The following is a 26,321-nucleotide window of genomic DNA, read 5'->3' on the forward strand; positions in this document are numbered from 1 at the left end:
AATAATACTTGAATGAAACATTCAAATAGCCATTTCGTCTGAAATCGCAACCATAGAAAAGTTCATATGAGGCTGAGCTGAATTTTCTAGTTGCCTCTTGTCCACTCCGAGTCGGACTGTTTCCTTGCTCACAAGTTTACGTCTAAAGATTCAGGCTACAGACATCGACAATCACCACATTGCTCTACAAAATTATAACCCTATGAACACGCTTCGCTTTCTTAAAACTTTTTAAAGTCCAAAATAACCCGAAGAACTTAAATCCTTTGACTAAAATTAGAAGAGCAGACAGGGCCACGAGAGAGCACCCAAATAAGACCACAAAGCAAATTTGTAGCCTTTAATTCTTTAAAGAAAAAGAAAAAAGCAGAGGTGGCTAAAAACATTCAAAAAGTACTGATCCACTACTAAGGCACAAAGAGAAAAAACAACAAAACATGTTGTTATGGAGTGTTACAGAGACACATGTTACATGTAGCAATAATTGATTGAAGCAAATTTGTTTCTTTTATTTGATTCTATTATTTAAGAAATAGAAAAGGTCGGAAATGTTGTAGAAATGGAAATGTTCACATTTAGAGACTGAATTATGCATAAAAGTAAATAAGCTAATTTAATCCTTCGTTTATATCTGAAGAGATTTGGTTGAATTTGTCGTTTACATCTATCGAACTTTTGTAGAGAAATGATCTAATTATTATTTTTGCTACTACATAGTTTATTCTATTTACAGCATTAGAGATTTCATTGTGGGATGAATTGGAACACTGACTGCACCCAAGGCCCCCCTCACCCTACCTCAGTACCTGTAGTTAACTAATACCATTGTGGGTGAAGGAGCACAAATCTCAACAACTACACTCCAAAATCTAGTGGAAAATCTTCCCAGAACAGTGGAGGTTATTATAACAGTAAATTAGATACTAAATGTAAAATTAGATGTTCAAAAAGCACATACAAATATTAAGCTCAGGTCTACACAAACCCTCGGCAACATAGTACATTAACTAAAATCCAGTTCTTGTTGATTTAAAAATTGTAATTTTTTTTTTCTGAAATTTCCTGACATCAAAAATGAATCATTTAAAACACAAGCTTGAAAAGTGAAGCAGTGAGTAGCAAAAGAAACCCAATTGTATTTTGCCCAAAGTAAATCTCAATCTTTGTATTCATGTCAACATCATCATAAACAATCCTGGAAAAAATGAGAAGATATAACCACAGTCCAACCAAAAAAAAAAATAGATTTATTTACTAGTATTGCCACTAAAAGAAAGAAAATGAACACTCGAATAAACAGCTCTCAGGCACTGCTTTATCTTCTGACCAATCAGGTCAGATTTGAAAAAATACAAACATGGAGGGTGAACTGTGAGCAAAAAATGTTTCAATGCCAAAATTCCAACTTTGGCAACACAGATAAAAACAACAGACCTTAAATATCAAGCTAGACACAAAAATGTGAACTGTTACACAAGAATATAACCATTTATTCGTCATTTTATGCTTTTACAGCTCTCTTAGTGTTTTACAATTATGAGTTTTGTAGGCCTGTCAGAAACATGCTCTGCACATTATGGATGATCGATGTATGCACGCAAGTATGAAGAGACTTTGTACTTTGGATTGTTGTGTAATACAGACTGAATAAACAAATTTACACTAATGTGTTTTAAGAAAAAGATAGATAACGATACAAATTCGTGGGTTTTTACATCATTACAAAAAAACAGAAGCTTTTTCTGTAACCGGAGTGTAAAGTCACCCTAATAGGATTTAGGAAAATCAGATTTGCTTGGTGTGTGAACAATGTGATTATCGTAGACAGTCAAAGGAAAGAAATCTTGGGGTCTGAATAGAAGAATTTAGGCCATAATGGTTTTATACACACACAAGTCTGATTCAGTCAGTTCTGAAGGCCTGGAGGTTTACTCTGTAGCGGTATACAATTCGGACAATCTGTCAGCAACTCCTCTGACATTTGACCTCTGAAGGACACTAAAGATGTGGAGCGATTCATTTCCAAGCCTTAGCTTTCGGCTAAAGTGCGAATGACGACAACACGACTGTTGCCTGTTTTAAACAAAACCATATGTTGGAAATTCAGATGAGGTTCACTTCTGCCTCAAGGTAGAATCTACATCTTAGAACTCCAGATGTAAAATATCACAACACATGGATGATCTTCTTTAACACGAAGATAACACCGAGGCAGTAGCTATAAAAATTCCAGGTTGGAATTGTCCAACAAGGGGCAGGTTTACGGGAATCCTGCTGCAATCACGACGAGAAGCTTATTCTATATTTTCGAGAAGCTGGTGAGGCTCTACTAGGGACTTAACACAAAACTGGGGGATGTCAGGAATCATTATCTGCTTTATAAAATTAGCCCTGCACATGTTTGCTTGGGAATGCAAGCAAGAGGTCAGAGAAGAATATGACGTATTCCCATTTTTTCTACTAAAAAAACAATAAAATTAAATACTTAATCCTTTGGCTCTCCCTGGCCTGTTTGTCACTATAAATCAGAGGCAAACATGTACTGAATTATAAATTTGATCTAATTTTACGTCATTTAAAAGTTATTGTACGACAGACAGGTGGGATGTGGAAGGTGGCTTAAGGGCATCTGATCCTAGATCCCTTCCTTATCTGTCCAGCATTTGGCCTTTAGAAAATATTCTCCCACATCAGATCCATTTTTCACTCGTTTGCTCTCCGTACAAATCAAGGAGTATTTACGGTGGCTGTTTAAATGTCAACACGCTTTATTAAAAATGATATACATGCAAAGGAGAATGTTTGTGATGGCGAAGGGCATTGGCAGTTAGCAACTCTGTGATGTCAGAAAGCTCAAATTCCAGGAAGCAATACGATAATCCATGATCTGGAACAATAATCGCTGTTAGGCTAACAAAGCGTGCAGTGATGTGAACTTACCAAAAAAAAAAAAAAAAAAAAAAAAAAAAAAAGAGATCCGATACGTCTGTGCCGGGTCAGCCATGCAATCAATTTCACCAGGACAAAGAGATAAGCGATTCGAATACAAATTATAGGTGCAGATGAAAGGCTCGAGCTTGTGACCGTGAGTGCAAAACAAACATCAGGGACTTTAGCGCACACCTGACACTTGAAGCGTATCTATCGTCACCGGGTAACTCCATGATGTCAGCCCTGAGCAAATTAAATTTCCCCAAGCTACTGAAAAGATCAAAAGCTCAGATTAACTCAACATATATCAAACTTACGAGCTGCACACGATCCCGTCATCAAATGGAAAGGTGTAATAACTTTCTTTAACCCTCCCCATTTATCCGGGCTTGGGACCGGCACTAAGAGTGGCTGGGGTTGGTTCCCTGACCGGGGATCGAACCCGGGCGGCAGCGGTGAGAGCGCTGCATCTTAACCACTAGACCACCAGGGAACCATATGAAATTGAATGGTGTAATAATACTTTGAAAAAGGTTTGCAAAACTCTGGAACCAAATAAAAAGTTTAATTACTTTAATAGGCAAATTAAAAAGGCATTAGCTATAAGTTATGATCTGCTACAATCCTCCACTTCTCCTTCAACAAGTTTTCTTAAGGAAAAATGGGAAAAAGAACTAGGAGTAGAAATTTCTGAGGAGATGCGGCAGACGAGTTTAAAGATATTAACGAACATTATCGATTCTTATTACTGCCCCATTCAGTTTAAAGTCACTCCCAGACTACATTGTTCAAAAAAGGAGCTACATAGAATTTTCCAAATGGTCTCTTCTCTTTGTGACAAATGGAATTCAGTAGATGCTGATTTGTCCCACCGTTGGATTTTTCTGCTCCAAAATACAGAGTTATTGAAATGGAAATTTTGATGTGCTTTCAGAGATTTTAAGGGTGCAATTAAAGCCGGATCCGGCACTTCTCATTCTGGGATTCTCTGAACGTACGCGTTCATTATCAGGAGCACGACACAAACTGCTTGAATACAGATTACGACAGCCAAGAAGTTATTACTGTCATTCTGGAAAAGAAGGGAGGCTCCTACATGTAAGCTATGACTTAGAGAGATGGTTTCTACTTTACATTTGGAACAAATTAGGTACTGTTTAAAGAGCAAATTTAAGCAGATTGACAAAATGTGACATTTTTTTCTATGTTACCTTCATGGAAACTCTTCAGGTTAATGCGTCATTTGTTACCGTGATGTTTTAATGTTTTTATTTGGCAAACTTCACAATGTAATGTATACAGGTCTTGCAAGCGATGTTTTGGTTTTTTTCCGTCTTTTGTTGTTTTTTTCCTTTCTTTTCTGGTTCTGATTGTATTCTTTGTATATGTGGTGGAGACGGAATATGTGAGATTGCCATTCGTCTTTTCGGTCTTTTTCGGAAATCGGTCTTTTTATTAAACATATTTGACAAAGACAAAAAAAAAAAAAAAAAAAAAAAAAAACACGAAAATTCCTTTATTTTTTATTTTTATTTTTTTAGCTTCCTACACTAAGAAACTGCAACCAAACATTCTGTTAAGCTTAACAGGCTGTTAAGCTTTATTCTTTAAAATATTAGCTAAGAACTCTAGCTAAATGCTAACAGTGCCATTGACTCACCTCATAAATGTGAATCCTAAATTGGAATGACTTCATTCTTTATCTCTTATTAATCCTACAAACATCCAATCACATTTTTGGAATTTAGAAATATCAAGTTTTTCTTTAGATTTCACAATGATATTTACTAGAAATGTGAGGAGTTACATGCTGCAACTTCGCTTCAAGCACAGCGAAAAAAGCTCACTAGAAAAGCTCGCTATGACACACACACAATAATTAATGTACTCCGATTTATTTTATATGTTTAGCAATTTTAGAAGCCAGACTTACAAATATGACCAAGTTTATTTGTGTGTTTTTTTAATTTTCTTTATTCCAAAGCGAATGTGTGGATCAGGACTCTGGAAAACCAACTTAGAACTTGGAAATTGAACTTGGTCATAAGTTATTACATACGACATTTAATCTTATTTCTTGTTATTGCGTTATAGGAAATATGACAAACTTTGAAAAGTATTTACAATTTAACAGTTATTAATTCTCAAATAAAAATGGTTCAAATTGAATAGTAAGTGAGATAATAAAACAAATATAAAGTAATTGAAATATTGAAATGTTAATGCTAGAAAGTACACTTTAAGTATAGAAACTAGAGAAAATAGCTGGGAGATTTGAAGATGGACAAACTCATACCATATCTTTTTTTTTTTATAGTTTATCAAGAATAGTACTAAATCATGAGATCAGTCAGGATCTTGACAGTATCTTGACTATCAGTACCACCTTTCTGTGTACTGTCAATCAAATGAGAGACTCTTAAGTCTTATGTATGTGGAAGAGGGCAGATGGCCTTTTCTTTGAATTGGGTCACTCATCACACAAAAACAATCTATTGGCTTCTCTTTTTCCTCAGAAAGTGCATGTTAACCTCAACATAGCTACAAAACTGCAATGATATTCTCAAACAAAATCTCAAGTAGCATACAATCTTAGTTCCCATTAATGAATTAAGTCTTGATGTTAAACTTGACAAAGGCATTGTCTGCAGATCACAGTCCAGATTTAACTTGTGTTTTTCGATATCCAAAAAGGTGGCAGAATTTATATTTGCTCCATCTCGCTGTGCGTGTCAGGAGTTCCTTAATCTTTTCCCAATCTGCCCACATCATTTCCTCCCTACTCTTTATCTTAGACACGTTCTGAAAATTAATTATCTGTACAACCTGTACATGTAAGACACATATACAGTAAGATGAGAGCAGGGCAGCTTGGCTTACATAACAATGATCTTATGACTGTAATGGTAGCGCTTTATGCTATAATGTCTGATCATGTCCTGAACCTGTATCTCAAACGAGGGGGGAATTTATTATTTTCACCTCGAAAGGTCGTGCTTTATTATTCTCCTTATCGACAGCATTACAGTGAGATACAAATTTGAACTAGAAAGATGTCCTTCCAGATTTTCTGCATGCTTGTGCACAATTGTTCATATGCCTGTGCATTTTATGTAAATCTCAAAGATTCAAAAATGACCACCAAATAAACCCTCTTTGTCCATCTGATTTCCAAATCAAACTGTTATGTATATGATTTCAAGCTTGACCATGTTAACACACTGACTATACAAGTTTCTTCAGTCATTATCATGATGCAAAACCAAAAAGAATCTAAAAAAAACACATAATACATGTATTGAAACAGAAATGTCCGGTCAGGATTAGGAGGTTTCGAACAGTATTAGAAAAACCATGGAAAAAAAACACTATCATAAGTGTTTAATTGAAGACAAAATGTGATGCTAAACTGCCTGCACTATAAACTACTCCACTAAAGATGTGCATCTCTGCATAACTGAGGCCAAAGCGAGTCGCATCTTGATGCATAATCAATGATACGATACATTAAAAGTTAGATATGAAACAGCGACCAATGCGTTACAATTCAACCCTGCGAACCGATTTCGATTTGGTTCAACACAGCGATTCAATGCAATGGGAACAAAATATGCTGATATGCAATTCGATATGGTGCAGACAGTTTGCTTTCATTTCTTTGGTTCAGACAGACAGCAAATCATAAATTTACTTAAGTGCTGAGGTGGTGCTGAGAGAACCCACTTGAGAAATCGTTTAGTGGCGAGAAATCAATCTGTATATAAAATATGGGTCACAAATTATTGGTCACTTTATGAATAAAAAAATTATACTGCAGCTACTAATAATGATATATATGGAACGCTCGTGGTGTTACACGCTAGCTTCACTGTTCTTACCCCGCGTGCTTTTGTGGGTTCTTGGGTTTGATCTGCCGATCAACAGATCACCACTGCAGTTAGGACACTGACACAGACCTCAGAGATCACAGCACTCGGTTTATAGAACATTGGCATGTAAAACTCATACATTAGCCACAGCAGATTAAACACTGCATCACATCTCTCTCTGTACACTCCCACAACTCCCACATACTGTTCTTTTACGCAATTCCCATACTGGTTTAGTCCCTCATGACTACAACATTTTTGGCCACATAAGTTAATTCTCCCTCTATGTAGAAAAGAAGCATCAGACTTACTGACTGAGAGTCATAACGCTTCATCACCAATTCATACTTAATCAAATGAAGCTTACTCCAATATATTCCAAACCTTTATAAAGCGAATCAAATCACTTTTATTTTGCCTTTATATTTTGATCAATTGAGATTTGTTGATTAATTTTCTAGGAGAATGTTTGTTTAATAGATATGTACATGACCGTAAAAGTTTGCATGAAATGTGCCTTACCACAATTTGTCTCTGTTCAGGAATAAAATTCTACACAATCTCCACAGCTCAGGATGGAGCTTCTGGCATCATGAAGCAGCGAAGTAGCCTGTCATTTTTTACTGGATCGGATTATTAGAACAGGAATTGACCGTGCTCACTCTACATAAATCACAATAGACTTTGAAAACGGTGGTGTTGGTATTACACAGGAACGTAGACGCTCTCCACACCTGGTGCTGCATTGCTGAGGGATGTGACTGCCAGCCACATTACTTCTGGTATCTACTGATGACATGCTGTGCATATTTATTTTATTGTGCGAGTGCTGCCCAGAAAAATAAACTAATAAATAACAGCAAACAGTAGAACCTAGTGCATACAAATTGCCTGCAAAAAAAGTGACATATGGAAATATGTAATCAAGTTCAGACTAAATCCTTTCCATAATATAAAACCAACAATTATGAGTCCTGCCCCAAACAAACTTCAAATCGGTCATAATTAAAAAAAAAAATATTAACCTCGTTAATGCATTCCATAGACATTGCAGTAAATCAGAGCCGAGTTTGCATGGCAATGTGTTGACATATATCATTTCCGTAATCTATAACTAAATATCGAACTTCCCTGAGAGGACAAGACTAGAGAACGAACCCGAATCAAATTCTGCTAGATAAGTGCGCACAAAAGTTTATAATCAATTCCTAAAACAGACATCAGCATATAAAGGAGCATATAAAGTCCCCTGTTCTTAGAAAAAAAAATATCTAGATTCCGCAAAGATTTTGTTACGGTTCCAACACTGATGCTGCAGTGAAATACAACACTTTCAGGTATTTAATGCGACACAAGATATATTCTTTTAATTGTGCAAATTGTTCCAGGGACAAATTTTACACATACATTAAGGAGTCACTGAGCTTAAGACCAATACAGTGCACTTTTGACTACTCTCCTGACACAAGGATATAAAAGCGATAAGATAATTCAAATACAGTCACAATCATACCTAAAAAACACACTGATTGCAGGACACTTTAATCACAACTACGATAATTATGGCTAATTATTTATTGATCTTTGTATACGACAAGAAAGGTGTTCATATAGTTAATTTAATCCAATTAAATGTCAATTCTATAGCATTGTACCAAAGCAGATATACAGAAATAAATAATTACAAATATAAAGTTTAATTAAAGAGTCAAGATAAAACTCCCTGGCATATGAGGAAGAAACCTTGTGAGGAACCAGATTTAAAAAGGAACATCTGGGTAACAAAGAATGTCCATTCATTATAGTTCCATCCAGAGGTTATCAACTGTTCACTGACAGAGACACAAGTGTAAAACTGTACATGGCCCTAACCCACTGAAGCAAACTGTTCATTACAGTCCAAATCTCCAGTAAGTTTAACCCTCCATAGTAACCTCATGTATGTTTAGACTGTTTATGTGGAGGCATCATCAGCAACAAGTGGTTTTTTAAATGAGCCAATTTAAATGAACTCCATCCAGTAGTAGAGCATCAGGATGAATCCAATATATAATCTGTTCTCCTGTTATTTAAAGTCGATTTAAAATAAACTAAAGCCACATGAAGTCCAGCGTTAACCTTTGTGTTTTTAGTGCACATAAATAGTAGCACAATCACAATTCCAGTTTGTAAATATTCTTTGACACACATGCAGCAATTAAAATGCATTTGATTACATTGAAAATCACAGACAAGTGTGTCCAGAAAAGAGTATTCATGAGTCGCATAATTATGCACTATTGTATGCCACGTATTAATAGTGCTAGTAATGTGCTCACAATGAAGAGTCCAACAAAATGACGCAACTATCAGGACGATGCATTTATTCAAATATAGTAGTTTGTTTAAATATAGTAAATTTGTTTACATAGTGAATAAGGGACAGGTTTAGCAAGTGCTGGCATTGGATTAGTAAAAGTTGATTTTGGATCGTGCAAGCAAGTTTCACCTGTGGAGACGATTACACCTCCATCTGATGGTGACCGAGGTCATTTTGGGCATAACAGGCAACATTGACGAACACCAGCGTCACATTACGTGCATTTCACGTCATCTGCCATCAAATGGGAGACTGAATATTCAGTTAGCAAAGAAAATTTACAAATAAACTTTCTTTTTTCATTTGTGACTATACTAACCTTCTAAAATCCATTCTACTACATAGTGTACAGTGGATGGGCATAGTGTAGACAGTTATTAATTTATTATAATATATTATTTTTTTATTATTTCTGGGAAAAAAGAGAAAAAACTGAACTGGAATAAATTTCATACAAAATGAAAGACATTGCCGTGCTGCATTCTCCTAATTTTTTTAATATTCAGACCTTCTGCAGCTCTACAGTTTTGTCCTGTGGCTCAGTTTGTGACTTGTGGCTCATGTAAGCATCTTAATACATAATACATGCAACTCAAAACATGGAGTGTTCAATTCAATTCAGTTCAAATCTGGAGTTGATTTGAGTGGATTCAGAACTAATTTCCTTTCTTAAGGAGTATTTTTGTCACACCAATTCCATGAATGCTTATTACGTAATTACTGAGCTTAATGTGTTCATTCTCATTTGTACTTCCATTCCTGGTTATAGGAATGCCAGCGGAGATAGCTGCTTGTCATCAACATCATTTAGAGGTCGTAACATGAGATGCAAACGAGCAGAAAGTCCATCTTTCTTTTCTAATGGTTCTGGCGGCAATGCTGTATGAGTTTCAGGGATGCTGGGAACATTTTGTTCCCTATACACAAGACAGTCGTTTATCATGTGTGCGAGAGGGAGGAGACACACTGCTTCACTTCACAATAGAGTCAGTGCCACAAAAGACACTCCGGACTTGGCTGTTAACTCAAATCACTGGATCAATTCCAGTTTGTGCAGATTCCCGCAGTTCAGCAGGAAAGCAATCGAGCTGAGAGGACCGAGCTCTACGCATCGCTGAGACACTTTACTTCACCGCTGTTTATAACCAAGCCGCTTTACATGAGCTAACCCGCTGTTCCAGAATCTCACATGGAATTTTCCATGGATTGAAATGATCCATGGGCCATTAGCAGGAATGAGTCTGGAATAACAGGCAGGCCGTAAATAAATTGTGACACGGTTTATGTAACGTACACTGCTGGTTCTCGATCCCTGGTCCTGGAGCATCCTTGCCTTGGATAATTTGTTATATTATTTCGTTACACCCACCTGATCCCTCTCGAGTGTGTTAAAGATGGAAAAACACTAAACTTTGCAAGGGCAGGGCAGGAGGACTCTGGAAACCACTTGCTTAAACAAGGAGAGAAAAATAGCTGATTTTAATAACGCTCGACAGCTTTTTGGCTCATTTCTAACATGATATAACGTTTGGCAAGTGCATGTACACCAGTGAAATATCCAAAGAGTAAAATCCCAACAAATTTTTTTTTTTCTTCCAGAACCGAAACGACCAGCCAAGGCATGTTCAGTGTCAAGAGTTTGCAGAGTAATGCAAGTGTACAGCCTCCACTTCAGCATCCGCATGTTCACATCATGATCCACTCAATCCCACAGACATCAAGTCACGCCTCCGAGTTGAGGTGGAATTAGAACACACTACAACCATTATAAGTTTACACACCTTAGCTGAAATGGCAGCTTTAAAATACTTTAATAAAACCTTTTTCCACCCTTAGTGTGAAATTATATATTACGCAATTATATTTAAAGAAATTCTTAAATTATTACTGTTATTACTATTTATTATAGCATGTGCAAATTAAATAAAAAAAGATTTAAACTTTTTAAGGAAAAACAATAACAATTCTAATAAATAGCTAATGGTGCGAAAGTGTGCACACCCCTAAAATAATAAAAAACTTTCTTTTCGGCTTCTCCCGTTAGGGGTCGCCACAGCGGATCCTCCGCACGTTTGATTTGGCACATGTTTTACGCTGGATGCCCTTCCTAACGCAACCCTCCCCAATTTATCCGGGCTTGGGACCGGCACTAAGAGTGGCTGGGGATGGTTCCCTGACCGGGAATCGAACCCGGGTCGCAGCGGTGGGAGCGCTGCATCTTAACCACTAGACCACCAGGGGACCACACACCCCTAAAATAATAATAATCATAAATAATATTTTTACACCTCCCTCCATCCATATTTCTTTTTACATTGGCATTTTCCCACTCTTGCAAAAACTTTTCAGATCAGTTAAACTATAATGGCATCTTTTTGTGCACGGTCAGTGTGAATCAGGTTTCAGATTTTTTTGTTAGATTCAGGTCTGCTCTCTGGCTAGGTCAATTAAAAACATTGATCTTCTTTTGGTTAAGCTTTTCCTGTGTTCATTTGGTCATACTCTTTTGGTCATTGTCATGCTAAAAGGTGAAATTCAGGACCAGTGCAGTAGCAGACACCTGTAGGTATTGCACTAAAATCGAATGGCTTTGAAGCTGTTTGTTTCCTTCTACCTCAATAAAAGATTTCGTCTAAAATTGGGTTGGCAAACGAATATAACGTCACGCACCAACGTTTAAATCTTCCACAATGTTCATTTTCTATTCTTTTTTTAAGCTCTGATGTAGAAAACAGGATGTTGTGACACCACTAGAATTAGCACTTGTTCCATCTTGGATTTTCTGGAAAGGACACGACCTGACGTGTCACTCAATCAATTCACAGGTCAGAAGTTCACCAAACCTAAACTACTTCATATTGAGCTTGCGGTTCTAGTCTCCAGCATTTGCCTACAATTTTCCTCACCCAATAATTGTTGTAATAATTATTATATTTTTAGTTTGTGGCAAATCATGCTTCATTTACGCATTTTATTAAACCCCTCCGGTTAATGGGTGAGGAAAATTTAAGATCCCCAGAACTATTGGTTTATACCATTGATCTCTGGCAAATGGGTTCATACACAAATAGTTTGTCCAAGCATTTACACAAGAGATTTGGTATTCATGAATGTCTGGAGTGAGCACATTTTAACAAATGAAGGCCAACTAACAAAATCTCTACTTGATAGTGGATATTTTGACTGCAAATTAAATTACTAATTAAATTTTATTTCGTTCACTTCATTGACTGGGTGCCTTTATCCACAGCGAGTTACAGAAGTGTTTTGGAGTCTCGATCGAAAAAACATCCTCATGCATTTCCACTAGTACAGTGACTAAGTCTGAATATTTTGTAGAAACCATTTGTTTATTTTACTGCCATTGATTTAAGAGTATAAAAACGCAAGGAAGAAAGTCAACACAAACCCATAAATGAAAATAAATAAAATTTATCATTTAAACAAGACAAAAGAAATGGTGCCGTATAAACAGAGGACGGATCGATCAGTTATTTTTTTTTTTTTAATCTGTAAACAAATGCCTCAGCTGACAAAGAATATCATTTTATTTTTATTACTATTATTTATATTGTGGAAAGTGGTAGCTCAGTAGTTCAAATCTAGGTTACTGATCAGAAGCTGCCACGCTTGGGGCATTTGATCAAGGCCCTTAACCACTTAACCCTTACTGCTCCAGAGGCGCTGCATCATTGCTGCCCCTGTGCGCTAACCTCAGCTTCCCAACATCGCTGAGATACAAAAAGAAATTTTATTGTGCTTTAATGTACATGTGACAAGTAATAAGCACCTTTACATTTTATTATTATCATCATCAAATAATGTTATTGGCATTTTGTTATGAATCTAAATAATTTCTACTTCTGTCTCGATTTCCTCTTTAATGCTCTCAGCTCACTGTGCACTTGACCTTTTATGGAATTTTGTGGCCGTCACTACATGCAAATGAGCAGTGTCTAGAACACGATTTGCACTTTACCTCTGGTCGAAATACACACAGGATTATAAAGATCTGATTACTGACTATTACAAAGCACTGACACTGAGGACTGCAATAATTTAAAGTAAAACTATAACCAATCTCATCCCAGTGCACATTATTACTAAGAAAACCATTGTGGATCTGAAGGAGTGATTTCCAGCTACAAAGAAGAAAAGATCAGCTATAACTGGAAAGCTATAAGTGAAAACAGGAACAAACTCTTAGATATTTCACAAATCCTTCATTACATGGAAATCATTTTTAAAAAAATCGACAACACTATAATCGTTGTCAAATTAATACAACTTGGTTTTCCACTTCCATGCAACTCAACAGCACTGGATTGTACACAGCCTGAAACATAAGCAGCAGGGAGAGCTGGGGTTCCTGTGTAAGCAATGAGCTCAGCATTATTGTGCGGTTCCAGGCTCTCATCACTCGTAATATTCCCCTCTTGTTTCCTGTAGTTTTGGAGCACCATATCCGGTTTCCACAACAAGAGGAAGCGCGTGAGTTCTGCGCGCGCGCACACACACACACACACACACACACACACACACAGCCCTTCCCATGCAATCACAGGACCTTGTATATGACATGAAAACATTTTTTTTTTTCTCTTTCTCTAAACGTGCACAATCCCGATCAGTGTGTGTTGTGCACGATCAGTTAAAACAAAGCAGACAAACAAATCACAGCAGCACGTAAATAAAAACAAACACAGCACGCGTGGTTTTAAACACTGCACAGACCAGAAGGCGCGTCTGTCCTTCATGTCATGGAATATCTGCTTTAATTATCCTTACAGGATATTTTTAGAAGCTTGCTCTTGATCCTTAACACGTCATGTAGATTATAATGTTTCATCTTGTGGGTTCTTCATGTAACAAATAGCAGGAAAGAAAATGTAATCAGGAGTGTATCCTGTTCTCGGTCAATGAGTCTAAATTCAAAGTCGGACCATTTAATTTCTCCTCGGTGAACTTTTTATTCGTCAAAAACCCCTTTATGTACTTTTGCACACATAAATCTCGGAACACTGCAGTGCTGTGCTATGTAATGCTAAGCTAAACTATGCTAAGCTGTCGCTGGCCTGCACAAACCACAACATGAGCTCTTCCTCTCTCTGTCTTTCACTTTTTTAAAGGAACTCACCTGTTTTCTCGTAGTCATATCCAACGATGATGAAGTAGTCGGCCAACCTAGCCATGTTTGTATGTTTTTGCTCCCAGCCCCTCCAGACCAATTCAGCATTTTTCTTTCTTCAAAAGCACAGCCATGTTTGACACCGACGTTTCGACTGCGCAGGCGCGCCGGCTCGCGAGCCCCGCTGCGTGGGCGTGGGCGTGGGCGCGCGCGAAGACCTTAGCCTCGGTTGCTGTGTGTTATCAAGCAGGCTATACACGGGGACACATGGTCCTGTGCAGGTTTTTAGCTTAGATTTCAGTGGGGGAAAGGACACATACAATTATTGTGAATTATAAAGAGTATACTCAGAATGCTCATTCATTTATTTATTCATCGTGGTGGTGGATCTGGAATCTATCCCAGGGAATTCTGGAATTCATCAAGCATGGCATTCCAGTTCCTTACAGAATCCCTTGCATTCACAGCAGTGGAAATTTAGAGCAATCTAAAAACCTTCCAAAAGCTTTTGATATGAACTTGCTTGGGGCCATTTGTGCCTACACAGTACCTACAGTCAAAATAAACTCTGCATAATTTGATTTGTGTGAAGTAAAATATTCAGCAGCATACTGGTCTGGTTCATCTATTAGACTACCTGCTGCTGAGAGTGGTCAAGTGGGCTTATTCATTGAAAAGCATTGATTTATTACAGTAGTCTGCCCTGCTTTAGTATCTGTACACTGTGATAGTAAAACAGATAAACTGGCAAAGCTACAACTTTCATGCCAATAGCACAATCAGTGCCATCATTCATCTTATTGTGTGCTAACTAGAGAAGCCATGTCTAATCTATGTCCAATTGAAAAATATGGAATGGAATGGAAAATACAACTACATACAAAATACATTGGAATGGAAAATACTACTTGTTAATAGATTGTTAATTGATTGTTAATAGAGTTTATTAATGACATATTATAGTCAGTATGACTAGTCACATTAATAATACAAAATCTGCACTGATGATTTGTACACTGTAAATATTATAATAAGGCAGACCAAGAGGATTACTAACAGTCAATAAATACAGACAATAATCTATACAATACATCAACATCTAAATGCAATAAAGCAGATTCTGAAAGGAATGAAATCTCTGACAGCTTTCCTCAAAAATGCCTTTCCACCCACATAACTGCTTCTTGACATTTATTGCTTTTTGTGCCATACTCTGTAAACCTTAGAGTTTGCTGTGTGTGAAAATCTCGGGAAATAAGTGTCTTTCTGAAGTACTTGAAAACCTTTTTTTCGCCATTGCTGTTGCTTGTTTAAACATTAACAAACGCTCTTGATCTGTATCTGCATTGCATTATTGCACTGTGATTTGTTGAAAGTGCAGGTCCTCTCCCTCATGATGGCGATTTGAAAACACTAATAAATAACTTAGCGACTTACCCACATAAGGTTTTCAAATGTTTGAACAAACACAACCACTATACCAGGAATCTTTCTTTAGCTCAAGATCGCAGGAAGGACGGGCTAACTTATAACTCACACTACACTTCAAATACAGTGCGATTTATAAGAATTTAATACCATCATGCTCTGGGTTACTCATCAGAAAATCAGGGGTTCAAGCCCCAGCACCACCAAGCTACCACTGTCGGGCCCTTGAATAAGGCCCTTAACCCTCTCTGTTCCAGGGGGTGGCAAATGATGGCTGACCCTCTGCTCTCACCAGAACTTCATAACAAACTGTAAATTGTGAAGAAAATAATTTCCCTGTGCTCAAGTATATTTGATAAATAAAAGCTGTTTTTGTTTTTATTCTTTTAACATGACAAATTAATTACTTCCCCAATAATGACTCAGCAAACAATACCCATAAGAGAACTGAGTCACAAACAACCCCCCATGGAGTTGTTGGCCTGGTGTGTATACTTTTAATCAGCCCATAAAAGGATAGAACACTGAAGCAATTACTTTTCATCTGGCATCAATTAAAATTTCCAAATACATACCGTAACGTAACCCTCGAGTGTCACATTCTTCTCCACACGGCCATGTTTGTCTGTCAAAGTGTAGATAAAACAATCACAGGAAATTCCAGCACTTCCAAATAAATGATGCACACACTGACAGCAGTCGATTAATAAGACTGAAGTAATGTATTTGCATTCCAATACATCTAGTTATCTGTTGATTCCTGAAATTTCAAACAAATATTTATGTAACAGATTACATGAACAATGTTAAAGGTTAATTTATCATGATTTACTCATTTTAAACAGAGCTCTCAAACAATTTACATTCAGGGACACCTTTACCTTTGATTAAATACTTACATTTTATAATTTAGGCTATCAGGCACATTATTTTAATGTGCACAACAAATATTTTTTGCTACATAGATGCATGAACTTGAACTTTTTGTTCAAGACACATTTTTTGAAAATTGAACCCTGATTATTTATAACTTACATTTTTATGACTTTTTGCTATTGAGATTAACCTATTACTCAATTGACCTGGCAAGCCAGCAACTAAATGAGCACATTATTAAATCCAAGACATGTGCAAGACTAGCTGAGATAAAGTCAAGACGAGTCCATAAGAAAGCAATACTTGAGAGAGTCAAGAAGTCTGAAAACCATCAAATCAATTTCCAGGCCAATCCTGTATGTCATCTGGCTTCATTCATGCATCTGGCTGTTTTCTGAAAGAAGGAAAAAATTCCTGTCAAACTTTCAGAAAACATTTTTGAGACCTCCATAAAAGACCATAAAACTCAAACTGATACACGTCAAAGTACAAATGCCAATAAATTTTACATTTATCAAGTTCAAATCAATACAGAATACATACAGTATCAAGGCTGGTCTTGGACAAGAGTTCAAAAGTGACTGTCCTCTGGCTTTGCTTTACAGACCTTACTATAGGAAGCGGAACTCTAAATCAACAAGTAAGGCTCGCTAAATAACTCTGGAAAATAGAAGAAAACAATAAAAAACCCTTCAATATGTCTCAAATCAACTATTACTTTACTCTTAAAAAAAAAAAAATTATTATTATTATTCAAATAATTATTCAAATGGTGAATTTTGGGCTTGTAATCAACATCTGCTTTATGACCCAGTATAACGTTAAAATAACCCACATGCCTCATATACTGTACGTATGTTTTCAATATAGGGTTCATATTATACAATAAAGCAATTGAATATCCTAGAAATGGTTTCTAACTGGAATGAATTTGTAAAATGTACAAAAGCTGCATGACCAAAATGTTTTCTGTTTTTAACGTGTTTCTGACTTGCCATGCAAATTATTTCTGTAACCAGCCTAAACGGTTTTGGTGTCAAAGTTCATCTCGAAAAACAATGACGTCCACATTTGTCATCTCTTCACTGAGGGCGCGTGTAGATTTCACGTGCTTGTTTCACCCTCCCAAATACTTCAGGCATGAGCAGTAATAAAAGGAGTACAATTGATTTAGTGTTTTTTTATTTTCATTTAAAGGTGTCCGACGTGTAGGCACTAGATCTGTTTCTTTATGTAATTATTCCCCGGAGCATCTCTTTCAATATGACTCATGTCGTTGGTATGGTGAACCTGCATTTACTGAAAACAAATGGAAAAAAATAAACAAAAGTATAGGATTGCAAAGAGTCTGTTATATTCCTTACGTTTGGGGACTGCTGTAGACTGGAAATCCTGGCTTGGGGAGTGGTGGTGGAGGGAGGTGATGATAATTGTGTGTGTGCGCGTGTGTGTGTGTGTGTGTGTGTGTGTGTGTGTGTGTGTGTGTGTGTGTGTGTGAGAGAGAGATAGAGAGAGAGAGAGAGAGAGAGAGAGAGAGAGAGAGAGAGAGAGAGAGAGAGAGCAACAGAGAGGGAGAGAGAGACAAGCGGCCCCTCCTACAGTACCTCTAGTATAAATGCTCAGACGCCTGGTGTGGAGAGTCAGACTAATAGCCGAGTGTCACAGCTGCAGGAACATAGAGAGAAAAGGATCTAGTGGATTACTGCTTCTGTACGGACTCCTACGAGACTCAAAAGCCTATCCTGAATAACACAGGTACATATCCATACTAGTAGCACTGAATAATTTATGATACTCTTTTTTAAATTAGGGCTAAAGTCTAATTGATTGAGGTTTTAAGTTTTGTTATATATGAGAACAAGACTTATTTTCTGCAACTTGCCTTTTTAGTCTTTAGTCTTTAGAACATGCAGCTGATGTAATAGTGGGGCTGAATGGAGATAAAAGCTCACACTCTTGTAGAGTTCACTCATCCTCTCTAGCCTTTGTCCTTGTTCCTCTTTTGCTCCAATGACTAGTTTACTTATTTGCACAGAGCATGACCTTTTTTTTTTTTTTGCACAACTGGAAATAGACCGGCTTTTAGACTCATTGTGGTGCAGAGCAAATCATGGCTTGGCAGAGTGAATAACTGGAGCAAAAGGCTACATTTAGATGATTAAAGTCTAACAAGTCATTCTTTTTCTTGTGTTTCTCTATACAGATTCCAGGCAAAATGAAACCGATTGTTCTGTCGTTCTTCTTCTGCTGCTGTCTGCTGCTAACTGTTACACCCAGTGTGGACAGTGCAAAACTAAACCTCAGCAAAGTGTTAAAAAGAAGGTGAGTTCATTTTTCCTATTATGGCAAAGGATTATAACAGAACAGTATATACTTGAATGATTTCTAATCAATTTTCTTATTATCCAAATCAGCATTGGGCTCCAGAGGACAAAAAGAGATCTGAGTAGTCTGTTTGCACTGAGGGAAGCAGAGCCCGGGCAATTCGTTCGACCCGATGATGTCAGAGACACCCTGCTTCCACATTCCAGGTAACATATTTATTACTTTCAAGAACCACGAGTACAATTCTATTCAGTGTGTTCAATTCTATTCATCCAAAAAGATCTGCAGAGAGGGAATGAACATTCTTCTTTCTTCTTGTCTTTTACAGCACTGGCACTGGCGTGCGAACCAAGCGCTCCAAGAACTCTGTCAACCAGTCACGGAGGTCAGGCTGCTCACTGGGCACGTGCACGGTACACGACCTGGCACACCGCCTGCACCAGCTCAACAACAAGCTGAAAGTCAGCAGCGCCCCCATCGACAAGATCAGCCCGCTGGGCTACGGGCGTAGACGCCGGTCCGTCCCAAGCAGGCAGATGAAGTTAGAGATGCAGGGTGGCCACTTGCAGCCAGTGTGGAGGCTGCACAAGCTGGAAGCACTGCTCAGACGGACATGAGCAGCACATGAGCCGAGGGGAACGGAACGCGCTGAGATTTCTCCAGCACATTCTTTCGCAAAAAAGCGCGCAGCTGGGACAGCAGCCATGGCTCACTAAAGCACAATCAACAAAAATAACAGCTGTTCCACAAGCACTGTGAATGAGAGGCAGAAACAGAGGAGTTCTGTGGTGGAGCACTGCAACGTTCTGGGTTGGTGTATTTGACTGGTGCACTGATCCCAAGAGGAGAGGAGAGGAGAGGAGAGGAGAGGAGAGGAGAGGAGAGGAGAGGAGAGGAGAGGAGAGGAGAGGAGAGGAGAGGAGAGGTGAAAGAAACTGGGGCTGAAGCATAAACCTCCTCTATTGGGACAGAATTTCGATGCTCCTCAGATGGACTATTCAGTGGGATTATGGGACCCAAATGTATTCCAAGTGTGCAGTGACAGTGACTTCCAACTCTGGACTTTACTCCATCATACCCAACAGGGAAGCACGGGGATTGTTCATTCTGAGGAGCTTTGAAGGATTTTAAGAGCAACAATATGGCCACGAAACTGTTTTCTGTCACAAACTCTGTTTTTATTTTCTGGACACTGTATTTTCTTGGTCCGTAAACGGATTGTTATGCTACTTGAACATTATTATTATTTTGTATAGAGATATGTGCAATCTATATGTATTTTTTTATTCTCAGTATATGTATATATATGCCAAAAAAAGATATTATTTAATTGTTTTATACTTTGTACTACTTTATAGAGAGCTATTTTTGTACAGGATAAAAGGAATATGGGCATTGTTGTATTGTATATGGTATGTTTTATGATTTATACTATTCATCTGTGTTATATGTTGATAGAATGTTTTATGTCTGTAATAATATATTTGTTAATGTGGTCAGTGTTGGATGTTGTACTGTAAATGTGTGTTGTCGTTTAATAAACTTTGAATACATTTAAAAAAAAGTTACTGTGAAGTCCTCATCTGTTCTGTTGTAAAGCAAATATAAAACACACTAACACAACATGGTTCTGTTGTCTGTCTAGAGGTCAGAGAAAGAGAGAGAGAGAGAGAGAGAGAGAGAGAAAGAGAGAGAGAGAGAGAGAGAGAGAGAGAGAGAGAGAGAGAGAGAGAGAGAGAGAGAGAGAGAGAGAGAGAGAGAGATAAAGAGTGAGATGGAGCACATACACAATGGTTCAGTAAAAGAGACTCATTGCAGTCCCTAGTGGTCAAGCAGAGGTGTACACTTTCTTTCCTGATTAAACCAGACCAGAGCTGAAACTGGGCCTGGACTGGAACCATGTGTGATGGAAGACAGAAGGTCCAAAAAGGATGCTGCTCTGAAGGGGGGAGATGGGGGGGTAGCTCTGGGTCGCATTCCTCAGAGATGTAGAGGAAAGGGCTTTGCACTACTTAGACAGGCACGCCATAGGACATTCCTCTCAAACACATAATTACCATTCCTGGCTTAATGAGAAGGAACTTTAGCTATGCCCTTTTACGATCGCAGTCATGCTGTTTTAATATGAAAGCCCACAAAAAAAAAAAAAACACAATTCAATGAATCCTACAGAACACGCTAGAAACAGAGAAAAACAGCACTGATTTGTGTTCAGAATTGTGTTAGAATATCTATTTGAATATTCTCTTCATTGCAATGTCCTTATTAATATTGTTGTTTTTAATTATTGTTTTACTGTAATAGTTTATAATGTGTAGCATAAGAGCTCAAAATAGGGTCTATGAAGAGTAAGCAGGGATGTTTTGCAAAAGTAATACAGTCTATGACAACCCAATATTATGAAAATTATTATATTTATTATTCTGTTATGATGACCTTTTTGACTTGGTTTAACTCAAACTGCAATGACTCAAAACAAGCTGCCTATAAATAATGTCAACCTGGCCCTAATGTAATACACTGCAATAAATTAACAAAATATTATCAGAAATTATGTAAATAATGAACCTAATATTTGAATAATTTCAGGGAAAATACATTGCATCATATTCATTTATTTAAGCTATTAGAGCTTTTTATTTACTGAACCAGATGTAGACTTGAAACACTGTGTATCATATTAACATCACGTCCTTGATTTAATTTAAAAATTGCTTTATATTTTACTTTCAGGCATCAAACTATGATAACAACCTTGATTGTAGTTGATAGTAATCTCCAGTGCTGTCAAAAAAATTAAACAATTCAGTCGGGGAAACATTGGAAAGACATTACTGTCCCCTGGGGGCCTCAGACCCCACATTGAGCACCATGGCTCCTGGTCAATAAAATAGCATGTGGTTCTACAGCACAACAATTCCACTAAAGTTGTACATTTGTATATAAGTTGTTTATTAAGATGTTGCTTATGCTGAAAAAGGTTTTATAACTTTTTGCTTGGTGTTAGAAAATCTTTGTTTTCCTGTCCAGAGTGCTATAAATATCTTTCACAATCACCCTAAATGTCACATTTCGAGTAAGATTAGGAATAATTGCTACTTTTGTCCATAAAGTCAGAGTTTGTGGAACATATTACTATGTTCAACATTACATGTGAACACACTTCCATCCAAAACATGCAAATACTGTTATTTGAATGCTGAAGATGGTTGATAGACATGAAGATGGATTGGGTAGTAATTAATATAAACAGTCTGCTACAATGCCTAAGGACTACATTTGCCATGAACATGCATTCAAGAGTTCACCAGTGCACAAGTGATCCTCAACATTGATAGAAATATAATGAATGGCCATTAAGTGGACGCAGCTGAGGATGGGTTTCACTTTTGGGTCTGGTTTCTCTTAAAGTTTGTTCCTTATACCATAGCAGAGAGATTTCCCCCTTCCATTATCACCACTGACTTGCTCATAAGGGATGACATTATGATAAATCTAAATAGGTGATTTCAAAATCAAAATTTTATATTCATAAACATATTTACTTCTGTAGAGCTGCATTGGAAAAAAGGTCCACTGTTAAGAGTGTAATACAAATAAAATTAAATTAGAATTAATTTCGTATATACGTCTGGCTCTTCCAACTGAGCAATAAACAAAAGTTTTTGTCACATTCTTGGACTTTATTTATTGTGTGTATTTTTTTTTTTTAAAGACTAGATATGTATAGAAGGATGTCACAGGAAAAGACTACTGAACTTCCAGTGTGACTGGCACCATGTGGTCACTGATGACCTTTTAAAGACCATGAATACACCAGGGTCATTCAGGGGGAATGATCTGCACTCTGAACTCATCCTACGGCTTAAATATGGATCAGTCATTAGGGAGCAAAAGGAGGGTTTTCTCTACAATTTGTTAAACTTAAGCGCCACCTAGTGTTGATATTGCACTAGTGTTAGTAGTAGGTAGGTTAAAAAAGGACTGCTAGCATTAATATTTTAATTACATTTGAAAAATGTATATAATCTTAAATGTCATACTGTATTATAAAATTATTAAAGCAAAATAATTATTTCAAATCTTCTTCTTCTTTTAGCTGCTCCATTAAGGGATCATACGTCTCCATACTACCCCCGTCCTCTACATCTGCCCCTTTTAAACCAACTACCTGCATGTCTTCCCACACCACATCCATAAACCTCCTTCTTGGTCTTCCCTTTTTTCCTCCTTCCTGGCAGCTCCATCCTCAGCATTCTCTTATTGATTTACATCATGTCCCTCCTCTACACGTGTCCAAACCATCTCGATCGTGCCTCTCTCACTTTGTCTCCTAAACGTCCTACATGCACTGTCCCTCTACCGTTATGTCATCTGGTCCAACCGACTTTTCACTTTTCATCCTCTTAATAACTGCTCTCACTTCCTCCTTACTAATCCTATCCACTTTCTGCTTCACCATCTCCACACCATCCAACCTTCTCTCACTCTCATTTTCTTCATTCATCAGCTTCTCAAAATACTCCCTCCATCTTCTCAACACACTCTCCTCACTTGTCAACACACTTCCATCTTTACCCTTTATTGCTCTAACCTGCAGCACATCCTTCCCAGCTCGGTCCCTCTGCCTGGCCAATTGGTATAAATCAGTTTCTCCTTCCTTACTGTCCAACTTCTCATACAGCTCCTTGCCACATCCCTCTTCACTTGCTGCCGCATCTCCTTGTACTCCTGCCTACTTTTCTCATCACTCTGTCGATCCCAATTTTTTATTGCCAACCTCTTTCTCCATATGCTTTCCTGCACTTCCTCATTCCACCACCAATGTCTCATTGTCTTCTTTTCTTTTTCCAGATGTACCTTTCTAGTACCTTTCTAGCTGTCTTCCTTATCACTTCAGCAGTAGTTGCCCAATCATCCCACACCTCTTCACCACCACCGAGGCTCTGTCTGACCTCTTCCCTGAACCTCACACTACAGTCTTCCTCCTTCAGTTTAAACCATCTTGTTCTTCTTTCAGTCCTCACTCTCCTCCTCTTCTTCTTCACATCCAAAACCATCCTACAGACCACCATCCGATGCTGTCTGGCTACACTGTCCCCTGCCAACACCATCCAGTCTCCAATCTCCTTCAGGTTGCTTCTCCTGCATAGAACATAGTCCACCTGTGTGCACCTTCTCCACTCTCAAATGTCACCCTATGATCCTCCTTCTTCTTAAAATAAGTATTTACCACTTCCATTTCAATCCTTTTAGCAAAATCTACCACCATCTGCCCTTCCACATTCCTCTCCTACCCATCACCCCCTCATCAACTTTGTTCCCTTTACCTACATGCCCATTAAAGTCTGCCCCAATCCCCACTCATTCATTCCTAGGTACACCATCTACCACTTCATCTAACAGAATTTTCTCCATCTCACAACCATAGGTGGAGCACAGGCACTGATTAAATTTATCACCACCCCTTAAAATTTTAGCTTCACGTTCATCACCCTATCAAAATTTCTCTTCACCTCCACTATACTTTTTCTTCTACACCATTTCTCATTCCATCTACACCATAAAAGAACAGTTTAAAGCCACCTCCAATGTTCCTGGTCTTACTCCCTTTCCACTTGGACTCCTGAACACACAACATCTACCTTTCTCCTCTCCATCATATCAGTTACCTCTCTCCCTTTACCAGTCATAGTACCAACATAACTTCCACTCTCTCACACTTCTCCTTTCCCTGCTGTCTCTGTAGACGTCTTCCTCCTCTCCTTATCCTCCTTCAGCCAACAGTAGCCGAATTTCCACCAGTACCCTGTTGGCTAACAATACCAGTGGTGGTCGTTGGTAACCCGGGCCTTGAACAATCAGATATGAAATTCAATCTTGTGTACATTTTATTTGGCAGGTTTCTTCTGCTGGATGCCCTTCCTAAAGCAACCCTCCCCATTTGTCCTGGTTTGGGACCGGCACTAAGAGTGCACTGGCTTGTGCAACCATAATAGCTGGGTTACAATATTTATTTAAAATAAAATAATTATTTATTACATAATTAATTAATAAATAAGCATGCACATTTTGAATGTGTGATTATGTTTTTTTTTTGAGTGTATTATATATATATATATATATATATATATATATATATATATATATATATATATATATATATATATATATATATATATATATATATATGCATACATAACCATCTGCAAGTAGACCCCACCCCCAGGATTCACACTGGCTAGTAAAATACCACCAATAAAATGATTGACAGGAGCAAACACACATGCTGGGCAGGAGCTCTGAAAATGTTTTCCTGGTGATTAATAGATTTTAAGATCATGGGTTAAGAAGAAAGAAAAGAGGTGGAGAAGGTGGAGGAGTTTAGGTACCTGGGTTCAACAGTTCAAAGTAATGAAGAGTGTGTTAGAGAAGTGAAGAAAAGAGTGCAGGCAGGGTGGAGTGAGTGGAGAAGAGTGACAGGAGTAATTTGTGATAGAAGAGTATCTGCAAGAGTGAAAGGGAAAGTTTATAGGACTGTGGTGAGACATGTGATGTATGGTTTAGAGACAGTGGCATTGAGTAAAAGACAGGAGGTGGAGCTGGAGGTAGCAGAGCTGAAGATGTTGAGATTTTCATTGGGAGTGACGACAATGGACAAGATTAGAAATTAGTTTATTCGAGGGACAGTGCATTTGGACATGTGCAGAGGAGGGACATGGGGTATATCAGTAGGAGAATGCTGAGGATGGAGCCACCAGGAAGAAGAAAAAGAGGAAGGCAAAGGGGGGGGGGGGGGGGGGGGGGTTATGGATGTGGTGAGGGAAGACATGCAGGTAGTTGTGTTGAAAGAGGCAGATGTAGAGGACAGGGGGGAATGGAGACAAATGATCCGCTGTGGCGACCCCTAATGGGAGAAGCTGAAAGAAGAAGAAGTTAAGGCCATGGATTACTGCATTTTTGTGGTGTTGTTCAAAACAACTTCGGCATATCTCCCAGGTTAATACTGTAATTGTACAAGTCGGAAAAAGAGGGCACCTTTAAAGCAATTTGCATTTGTTAATTTTATTACATTTCATTTAAAGAACATTGGTCGTATTTAAAGATATTCAATATTTGAATCAACGTAAGATTTGCTTCTTTAAGTGTTTTCAGAGAAAGCTGTGACCTTCATAACACCAGTGAAAACAAGAGAAACATAAACAGCGTATGAACCCTGAGGCTTCGAAGCGGAACGGATTTTAGTGATGTGTTAGAGCCGATTCTTACACACTGAAAGAGCCGACTCCCGTCGGGGAGAGCCGAATCTTTAGCCGCTACTGCTCAGCTCTGCTAAGAATCCATGCAGGGAGGACAGGGCTTTATTTTGATCTGCAAATAATCACGGAGAGGAGAAATCGCAAAA

General features: G+C 37.9%; 2 protein-coding genes and 1 long non-coding RNA gene across 4 annotated transcripts in view; 1 reads left to right on the plus strand and 2 right to left on the minus strand.

The window, feature by feature from the left end:
• sbf2 (SET binding factor 2) overlaps positions 1–14,462 on the minus strand; it is a 113,817-nt gene extending 99,355 nt beyond the window's left edge. For both annotated transcript variants that reach the window (XM_083558696.1, XM_083558695.1), the window contains exon 1: positions 14,297–14,462. In XM_083558696.1, coding sequence (XP_083414822.1) covers positions 14,297–14,351 — 55 coding nt within the window. In that variant the 5' untranslated portion in view covers positions 14,352–14,462. The remainder of the gene's footprint in view (positions 1–14,296) is intronic.
• A 1,212-nt stretch (positions 14,463–15,674) lies between these two features.
• On the minus strand, positions 15,675–18,320 carry LOC310735246. Its single transcript, XR_014536251.1, has 3 exons — positions 18,196–18,320; positions 17,135–17,202; positions 15,675–16,985 (listed from the first exon to the last, which is right to left on the minus strand). It is a non-coding gene; the product is annotated as an uncharacterized lncRNA (long non-coding RNA).
• Positions 18,203–20,480, plus strand: adma (adrenomedullin a). The gene is made up of 4 exons (XM_083557844.1): positions 18,203–18,346; positions 18,795–18,913; positions 19,006–19,122; positions 19,245–20,480. Exons 2-4 carry the CDS (start codon positions 18,807–18,809, stop codon positions 19,531–19,533), a joined length of 513 nt encoding a protein of 170 aa, XP_083413970.1. The 5' UTR covers positions 18,203–18,346; positions 18,795–18,806; the 3' UTR covers positions 19,534–20,480.
• The last annotated feature ends 5,841 nt before the right edge of the window (positions 20,481–26,321 follow it).

This window comes from Silurus aristotelis (assembly GCF_946808225.1).
Source record: "Silurus aristotelis genome assembly, chromosome: 13".
NCBI lineage: Eukaryota > Metazoa > Chordata > Actinopteri > Siluriformes > Siluridae > Silurus > Silurus aristotelis.

Excerpts from the sequence above, each read along its gene's own strand:
- adma (XM_083557844.1), top strand. The coding sequence starts at position 18,807 with ATGAAACCGATTGTTCTGTCGTTCTTCTTCTGCTGCTGTCTGCTGCTA. Across the intron at positions 18,914-19,005 it reads AGCAAAGTGTTAAAAAGAAG|CATTGGGCTCCAGAGGACAA; the intron begins GTGAGTTCATTT and ends TATCCAAATCAG. Across the intron at positions 19,123-19,244 it reads ACCCTGCTTCCACATTCCAG|CACTGGCACTGGCGTGCGAA; the intron begins GTAACATATTTA and ends TGTCTTTTACAG.